Source organism: Dermacentor silvarum, chromosome 10, assembly GCF_013339745.2.
Source record: "Dermacentor silvarum isolate Dsil-2018 chromosome 10, BIME_Dsil_1.4, whole genome shotgun sequence".
NCBI lineage: Eukaryota > Metazoa > Arthropoda > Arachnida > Ixodida > Ixodidae > Dermacentor > Dermacentor silvarum.
Window position 1 is genome coordinate 106,963,694 of NC_051163.1, and position 9,709 is coordinate 106,973,402.

General features: G+C 44.4%; 1 protein-coding gene across 1 annotated transcript; it reads left to right on the forward strand.

Annotated features, from left to right (window-relative positions):
- The first annotated feature begins 1,193 nt into the window (after positions 1–1,193).
- LOC119466430 (uncharacterized) lies at positions 1,194–9,366 on the forward strand. The gene is made up of 3 exons (XM_037726943.2): positions 1,194–1,769; positions 2,341–2,899; positions 8,961–9,366. Exons 1-3 carry the CDS (start codon positions 1,445–1,447, stop codon positions 9,247–9,249), a joined length of 1,173 nt encoding a protein of 390 aa, XP_037582871.1. The 5' UTR covers positions 1,194–1,444; the 3' UTR covers positions 9,250–9,366.
- Positions 9,367–9,709: the final 343 nt, after the last annotated feature.

Genomic DNA, 9,709 nt, shown 5'->3' on the forward strand with positions numbered 1-9,709 from the left:
ACAGCGCATGTGGACAGCAACAGTGAAGTGCGTGCATCATCTCGAGTTCCACAGCCATAAGGACTACCAGCAGAAAAGACTGAACCTGCTCAACCAGTCGTCGAAAGGTTCACACGGAGAGGACGGCGCACAAGACCTCCGTTGCGAATCAACTTACGAACCGCAGCTCATTGTGGACCCATTCACTATGAGGGGGGGAGTATTGTGGCGCCGCGAAACGGCACTTCCGTGCGCAATGCCACGGCCCCTGGATTTTAAAAAATCTATCCAGCGGCCGTGGCAATGCCAAGAGCGCATGCACGAGGAACCACGTGACTTTTCTTCGTGAGCTTCGGAGTGAATAAAAGTTCAGTTGTTATTTGGGATACGTGTTGCTTATATTCACTTGGCTCAGCCTAGCAGCGCGTCCCAACAGGTCGTTGTTTCTAGCTAAAATATTATATTTGTCTGATTGTTGATATCAAGAACTCTCATAAAATGTGCCACGGCATTCAGGTTTCTTCCTAAAACAAGTGAAACAAAGGCATATATTCAATAGGTTTTTCACAGCGAAATTAGCCATCTTAAACACCAACGAGGCGAAAAGAAGGCGTTTCGCCACTATTCCCTGATATCTCTTCGTGCCCTGACGATGAGTAACACGAGAACAAGGTGAGAGCAGGAGCAAACATTTCGACAAGTGTACTTGTATTCTTCAAGACTCCACTTGTCGAAACGTTGGCTCCTGCTCTCACCTTGTTCTGATGTTACTCATCGTCTTGAATTTCCATTTCCATCTCCCGCATTCCCCGTGTTTTTCGCGCCCTGAGTAAGATGGCGACGGCCTAGCTTCACTTTCGAAGCAGCATTGTCATCCAGAACGGGCAAAACACGGCAAAATGCATTTTTAGCCCTGAAAATCGAAATAGGCATTTAGAGGCCCGATAAAGATGCCACTAAATTGTTTTTAGAACCATGCCATGATTTGTGCTTTATATTAAATAGGCATTTTGCCTAAAGTTACGAGCTCTACTCATAACATCATTTGCTATGAGCTCCTTTGAAACTAGGCGATGCCGAAGTTTTTTTGCGAAATGTATAACCTATGGTTTCTTTTTTTTTTTCAGACAATTTTTTCTCGGCATAAAACTTTCTGGGCCACTAGTGAGAACTTCTGTTTCGTACTCCTCTGTTTGTGGTGTCTAGTTCCTTCACCGCAGCTCCCTCTGCGACTCTGTATATCATCTATATATTTGTACTATATATATTATTTCTTTTGTTAAAAGCAAGACGCTAGCGCTTTTTAAATACTGGCGGTCATTGTCAGTTTCTTCTGTGTTTTCTTTGCGATCAGCGTCTCTGCGCTGCTTGAGAGCCAGTCGTTGTGTCCCTGGAGCATTGCTGGCATTTCACCTGAACTTCGTGCAGCGCTTCATCACCACTTGTTGCTTCTTTCGTCGCCAAGATGAATTCACACAAGCGCCGTTTGCTAGCATTGACAGTGATTTTGACTGAACTGAAAGACGATGAAATGTTCTACGCCAACGCAAAACGGCACAAGAAGGATCACACAGGTAGAGAAGGGCCAGACGCACACAGCAAGCAGCTGCTGGCGGACCGCCTGAATGCTGGTCCAAACGATTACAGGAACCTGCTGCGCGTGAGCAGGGAACAGTTCTTACACTTGCTGTCTCGTGTGCGTGCGGGGATCCAAAAGGACAAGAGTTCCACGCACCGTCACATATCGGCGCAGACGCGGCTTCAAGTGACATTGCGCTACCTCGCGTCAGGTAAACACTGCCTCGTGTGTCATCATTCTCATCATTTTCCTTTGCGTTTCAAGAACGCACGCGCCACGTCTTGTTCGGATGCCGCGATGTTTGTAGTGTTTATTGAAACTGCCACGGCAACAGCCGCCGACCTTGTGTGCTACTTGCTCACTAATGAGGGACATTTGTTACGATTCTTGTTCAAGTGATTACACGGCCATGGGCAGCGTCACTTCAAATCAACGAAGCAGCCTTTGGGCCTGCTAAGCCCTTAGAGACATGCCCCTCCTTTAACGTACCGTAGGAAACGCCATTAGAGCGCTGTATTGCATGGCAATATGAAAATCCACATCACATAGACCTGAGTTATTTTACAAGTTCTCTTCAAGTGTCTATTACTATGCGAATAGTTCCATGAGATCCTGTCGGGGCATACTTACCACTATGACACTTCTTTCTATGGGGCTCGCACTTCAGCTCACAAGTGATGGGAGCTGTGAGAGAACTCGCAACCTATTGATGTTTACTGTGATTGCTGCCCCATGCATTGACATGTTGCTGTCAGCTGACCATTTTTGTGTGCATCTTGCAGGGGAGCTGCCCCAATCACTGGGCGAGCAGTTCAAGCTGGGATGCGCAGATGTGGGTGCCCTCATCCAAAAAACCTGCACTGTCATTTACAAAGAGCTGAAAGATGACTTCATGAGAGCGCCGAAGACTGAAGAAGACTGGAAGGAAGTAATGAGGGTCTTCAAGGACAAGTGCAACTTTCCAAACTGTGTGGGTGCGCTTAGTGGAAGACATGTGGTGATTAAGAAGCCATCAAAATCTAGCGGCATGTACATGAACTCTAAAAAGACATTTAGCCTAATTCTTCTCGCTGTTGTGGATGCAAATTGCAAGTTCATCTACATTGATGTGGGTGCAAAAGGAGCTCAGGAAGCCAACGAGGTGTGGCAGGCGACACCTCTGCACAAGGCTCTCAGCAGCAACAAGGCTCGTCTGCCAGAAGTTGTGAAGGTGGCAAGCTCTCCCGACATCCTTCTGCCACCTGTGTTCGTAACGGACGACCCGTTGCCACTTGAGAGGCATGTAATGAAGCCTTTCGGAGGCACCAACCTCACACAAGACAAGAGAATGTTCAATGACAGGTAATTACCATCATCACACAGTGCATGCTGAGCCTAACTCTTTCAGATGCTGTGTACACAATTGTGTACACCAAGGTAGTGCCTCAACAGCAAAAGCACTGATAAAAGTAATGGTATTTAAAGTGTGTTGCATATATCCTGAAACACTCATGATTGGAATTCTGCTGAAATTTTGGATAACATGTGCAGAATGTTTTAGTAAAATGAGTGAGAGGGTAGATGGTTGGGTGTTCTTGCTCGGTGTCAGTATGTTATTGTATGTAGCGGGTTCACTTCTTTATTATTTTTCACAACGTTATGCACTGGGCATAATTTTCAAGTGGCTGGATAAAGTGTTTTTCAAGCTTTTCAATGCACGAAAGAATAGTTGATCTCATATTTTGTGTTCCTGTAGCAAGTTTTCGCGTGGAGTCCACATTCTGTAAACTTGACAAAACTCACTAAAGAATTGAAAATTCCTAATCTTTTCTGCAGCTGTGCACTTTCTATGATTCTGAAGATGCAATAAATGTGGTGAAAGTAAATTTTCAATCAATAGGATAAAGTGATGTCTGAACGGGTTAACATTCTGTGGAATTATGAGTACAGGAAGTCACATGTATAATCTGAAGAGAACAGAAAATTGGGTGAGTAGGTGCTGGTTCGTGATTATGGGCAGTGCAAATGACAAGGACAATGAAAGAATTCATGCAGAAGTGCCGAAGACTTGAACTAAGTTTTATTCACGGCGAATGCTTGGTTAAATGTGAACAGAAAACACTGAAGGCTTGCTACCACACACTGTGAGGACTGCAAAGATTAAAAAACAAAAAAAAAAACCTCCTGAGTATGCCGGAGAAAAAAGTATAAAATATGAAAACAGTAGACACCAGGGAGTTGGACAGCGACACAGTCAGTCGAAAATGTGCCATAAAAAACACTCGCTCAAGCCTAGCCCCTTTCAACCAAAGTTATTTATTAGTGTTTGTCCTATGTCTGTATCTGCAAGCTTGTAGGCAGAGGGATCACTGGTCAAGGAGTGTGTGTGAAAAGCATAGGTCAGCAAAATAAATTGAACAGACTCGCCCACAAAATATATTTTTTGCTTAGGGCTCACTCAGACTCGCTAAAATTCTACTCAGTTGTATTCACTGTGGCTCGAACTCGCAAAAATTTCTCTCAGATCCACCTCAGACTCGCCAAAACAACATTTTACTTGGCTGTATTCGCTGTGCCTCAGACTCGCCAAAGTTATATCAGAGTTCTTTGAAATGTATTAAAAGACTGATTATACTCGGCCATGCTCACTCAGACTTCGATTCACCGAAATTACACTCAGCCAGCTCAGTCTGACTTAGGATTCCCAGGTCAGTCTGAGTGAGTGGACTCATGAGAGAGTTTGCTGAAAAGATTCAGTGCTAAGTTTCTTTTTTCCATCTGCCACTTCAAACAATGTGGACAGAAAACGTGCCTTGCAGAAGCGACCTCGTCTGTCGACCAAACTTGAACTCGTGCAGTTTGTGACAAGTATGCACACAAGCTTATTTGCATACGCCAAACACACCTTGCCATGTAATTGGTCACTTTTTTAAAATTCAAAAGTGGCCCTGCGGCATAAAATGTGTGATGCACACAAGTTATATGTACGTGCATAATTGGTTGTGTTCGTGATGTCCAACCGTGATCTCTGGTGCAGACGATAGATCCACAGATAGTAGGCACTTCTTTTGCATGCACAAGTACTGATGGCAGTCCTGCTGCATTTTTGTGATGTCCCATTCCAAAGCCTGCCTATAGTATACATGCTGCCTTATACCCCAGCCGCACACGTGATGTTAATGCCATTAAGTGTCCAGGACCTGAAGTTATTTAACGCCATTATATGAGGGGTTGTGTTGCTGCTATTCACACACTTTTAAAGGGGCCCTGAACCACTTTTTATCGATGTTGAGAAATGCATTTCAAGTTAAATTAGAATATCTGAAATACTTTGCCGCTAAAAGTACTTCAATGCATTCACCAGAAGCGTAGTAGTTACTGGCAATCAAAACACCCCCTATGCTCCATGTTCAATGACTTGCACTGCAAAGGCTACGGCGGAGCGGGGCGTGCCCACAACACTTCGCCTGCTGAACGTTACCATGGTGTGCAGTTGAAATTTGATTTTTTGGTGCCTACGAGCGCCAAACGCAGTTTTCTTCAGCGAGCTGCGGTGCGCTCAGCCAGCAGACTCATCGCGGCATCCCACAATGGCCGTGGTATCTACGCCATGTAGCAGACTGCAGCTACATGCAACTGCAGGGTTTGCTTTGTGCACAACAGGACTGGAGTGCGCGCTCGCGCTAATATGCTCCTGTCTGGCAGTGCTATGTGGTGCAGACCGGCTTTGTCCTGTGCCAGCTTGATCGATGGACAGTAGCCACAACCAGATGGCGCATTTTGAAGCGCTATCAACGGCTCAGTACGAAGCGAAGTCTGCCATGGTGTCTAACCAGAAGACGCTACGAGTGAGCACGTGCTGGCAAGCGTGGATGTGGTGTGATGTCAAGCTTCGTGTGGTTTTAGGATTGTTGAGTGTTGAAAACGTAGTCAAAATTAGCGAGACCCGACGGCTACGACACCGATAATCAGGGTGGCCAAAGTTTAATTCCTATGCTGACAGCCGCAGCCTGAGCGTGAGCAGGCAATAGTCGGCTGCTTCTGTAAGTACGTAATTATTATCGAAATTCGAAAGCAGATAATTGCTTACTTCAGCCTGCTTATTAAACTGTGTCAATAAATATACACAGTAACAGTAGAAAGAAGCGCACTGATCCAAACACCCTTCTTGATTGATGTCAGCTATTGGCCAATTGCATATGCGTATGGGAATCTGCTATATTATGAAATAAAGCGTCCAGAAAAGAGTGAGGAGCGGGCTTCTTTTGAAAAGAGAGCGTTTCAGAAAAAGGTGACTTTGTGCTCCGCATGCCAGCCCCACACGTCGTGCACGACTGCAAAATTTGGCTGAGATGTTCACAGCAGCATATGCTATCTGCGGTGTGGTAAAAGAGAGAACGTACCGTTCTGTTGTTTCTTTTCACTGTCTGCGTCCCTGCTGCTGTTTTATAATTATGTTCCCACATCAACTCACCCAGCTGTCCCTACTTTTGCTATCCGGGGACAGTTTTTTTTTTCACCAACTCTGAGGGGTGGTTCAGGGCCCCTTTAAAGACATTAAACCTCACAATGACGATAAATGCAGTGAATCAAAATAAATTTGTTTGACACTCTTATCACCAGAAAAAGTATTTAGTGGGCAAAAGTTAAAAAAATCAAACTAGAAACATCAATGGACCTACGCTATGCAGAATTCTTTCAGTTCATGAATGTATCTCAAGTGCAGTCATAACAACTATCATTAGGAACGAATGTGCATTTGATGCTAAAATGAGTTGTGAGAATAGACTGCCTTGCAGTGAATGGCACTATAGGCTTTAAAGGGGATGACAACCAAATTTTGATGGTGGCAATTTTTTTTTGTTCAACAGAAAACTCAGTGGTCGGAGTATCCAATAACACAGTGGGAAAACAAAAAAAGCATCATGGAACATTCTTTGTCAGAATTTTTTTATCTGCAGTGTGGATGAAGTCGTATGCTGGAAACATGCTGGAGACATTGATGGGTGGACGCGATAGCAATTATATCATTTGTGAAAAGCAACTGACAAGGGCAGCCCTAGCTCTAAAAGTGATATTTTGTTTATCCAGCTGTTGTCCCTGCAGTTCATGTTTTCTGAAGTGTTCAGTTATGTCTACAATACTGGCTACATGCTTTCACGATTCCCTGTCCAACTGCTTTGGTCACATACAAGTCGAGGCTTATTTTCAGCCAAGTTTAAAGCGAAACAGCATATTACTTGTGGCTTGCAGTTCAGTGTTTTGATGTAGCCACACATGCGCTTCTGATTTTATAAGCATGTCAACTACTGAAGTCCTGAGCTGACTCACAAACCTCGCGCATGTGCAAAAGCACTCGTGTGCGCCCCCGTGCACTGAGGGACACCATGGCTCGCCACAGGTCTGCCATTCCACTCGTCGCGAGGGCAACGCCACTTGTTAACGTGCACTTGTTTTGGCTCGTAATACGCATAAAATAAAACGCAAATGTCTTATAATATTGAGACTCCAATTTTAAGCAATAAGTATGGCACACTGAATAACAGCCAACTTACTTATATAGCAGTCCGAGTTTCTATATATATGGTTTCAAAGGGCTTCTCTGCATATTGTGCCACTTAAATATCGGCAAAGGTTGAAATGGAGCTAGTGGTGTAGTTGCATCTTTTCTTGCATTAGCGTTAGGAATCATCTTGAACAAAAACGAACACAAATGTACGAGACTGAACATATGAAGCACAAACTATTAACTAAGTTGCCAGTTTGCGCTTCCTTCACATGTTTAGTCTCTTACATTTTTGTTTGTCCTTGTTTAGGTTGATTCTGAATGCTTATGCAAGAAAATATGGTAGCACTTTTTTTTTTGTGTGTGACTTTCTGTGCCAATTTAAAATTATAATTTCTACTTAAATCACAAACACCATGCTCGATTCTATCGCTATAAATCTTCTCATTTTCACCAACAGCTCAAGGGAAGTAACTTCCCATTTCGGTATTCTGCTATCCCAACTGAATATGCGAAAAGTTAAAAATGAACAGAGGGCGTTCGCAAACCGCATTCACTGTATGTTAATGGGCATTCATGGTTGTCACTGTGAGCATTTATTATTCATTGTGCACGAATATGTTTAAATGATTAACTTTATCAAGGGAGTGTGGCCACAGTGCAGGACCAAAACCTAGTATGTCGCACATACTGGCAGCACAAAGGTGCACAAATACAGTTTAACCAGCTTATAACGAACCTCCATATAACGAATTCCTGGATATAACAAAGTTTTTCTATTCCCCGCCGTTACTCCATAGAAGCACATGTATTTGAGACCTCTACATAGCGAAGTGGCAGTGGGAGACCCCCTCGAAATAACAAATTTTCCCCGCTGACAACCTCGAGATTTTGCCCCAAATTTTGTCATTCTTGCGCGAGCAGCAACCGGAAGCACCTTCTCCGCCGCGACGGAATGCAGAGCGGTGGTGTCGCGCTTGGCACGCTCGAATTCACGGCGACTGCGAGCGTGCGCGAGGCAGGCCTGCATCCCTCGACCCGGCGATCTTGCCGCCGCGGGCGTGACCTTTCCCCCTCCCTTCATTCAAACCTGATCCCGCCGCTTGCTGCAGCTGTCCTAGCCCACCAAGCCGGCCCTTTCATTTTCCAGTTGATGTTGCCAAAGGAAAAAAATACGTTTTTTTTTTTTCAACGCGCTGGCAGCGCCACTCTTTGGTTACTGCACAAGTCTCTGCGCTTCACTTCACTAACCTGACACTGGGTAGCTCCTGTAGCTTCGACCATGTGCTGTAGTACGTGTGCTTAGGCATTAGTATACGAATTTAGTTAAACAACGAATGTTTACAAGTTTATACGACCAATAAAACTACTCTCCTTACTTCGTATAGCTGTCTGCTAATTTGCTGTCGCAATCGATGCTTCGCCTTTTGGGCGAAACTGGGACTTTTTGGTTCATCGCAACTTTAGTGTATTGGGAGTAAATTTTGAGCGATAGTTGTATTTTTGTATGAAAGCATGAGGTGCGCGGTACTGTAACGGATATTAGTTTTCCTCTCTTTTGGTCACGGAAAATGGGTGCGCGTTACTATCAAGGGCGCATTAGAATCGAGTAAATATGGTAAGCGTTTCTTTTTCGAATTTTCGTGCCGAACCTGCATATAACGAAATTCTCTTTATAACGAAGTTTTTCGGGAATTGGTCATTTCGTTATATCCAAGTTTAACTGTAATACATTTGACGTAACCATGTGTCTACAAGTTATGTTTGCGATATATGACGTAGTTATATCGTAGAAAGATTGTTCCTTTACTACAGTTCCTCTGCAAACTGACTTTCATGACTGCACTACTTCTGTATCTAGCGCAGCATCACCTGCCGAGTATGAAACGGAGTACAATGACTGCCGTCCCTTTCCAGGTTGTCCAGGGCCCGACAGGTCGTGGACGATGCCTTTGGGACGATGGAGAACCGCTTCGGCTGCCTTCGAAACGTCATCCAAGAGAGGCCCGAAAGGGCTGCTGCCATAATATATGCAACCTGCGTGCTTCACAACTTTCTGGGCAATAGCGTGCCCTCTCCACCAGGTGCAAGCGCCGAGGCCAGCTGTGGTAGTTCGACGTTCTTTGGCTTCCCTTTGTCTTGCGGAGACACTTCGTCAGATGGGGCTGCCATACGAGATGACTTAACGGTGTTTTTCAACAGATGAGCAAGTTGCTGCGTTGTGACAAGACAGAGGCTCCTTATTTAAATATGTAAGTTATGGCAAAACTTTAAAAATGCATCGCAAGAGTCTGATGCAAAAATAAAAGAGCATTCAAACAGCCATGTTTGCTTCCGTCTTCAGGTTCCTTGTGAATTAAGGCACAAGAACATAGGTGTACAGTACAGTGTGTGCGGTTGAGAATACAAAGCTGGGCATGGCATTATGCAAAAAAAAAAAAATGAAGGCAACGAGGTGAGCACTGAGACAAGAATTCATTAATCTATGCTTGTTTTGGATTGTGGTGTGGCTAATCAGAATTGCAGAACTGTGTTTACAAGTACTAATTCCTAATAACTGCGTTGAGCTCCAAGCTTACCACATGGTACACAAGCCACCTGTTTTGTGGCAGTAGTGTAATGTGAAGTGTGCTGTAAAGCTGCGAGGCACCTTACAGGAGTACTAT

Coding starts and splice junctions, on each gene's coding strand:
- LOC119466430 (XM_037726943.2), top strand. CDS start 1,445: ATGAATTCACACAAGCGCCGTTTGCTAGCATTGACAGTGATTTTGACT. Junction 1,770..2,340: donor ATTGCGCTACCTCGCGTCAG/GTAAACACTGCC, acceptor TGCATCTTGCAG/GGGAGCTGCCCCAATCACTG. Junction 2,900..8,960: donor AAGAGAATGTTCAATGACAG/GTAATTACCATC, acceptor GTCCCTTTCCAG/GTTGTCCAGGGCCCGACAGG.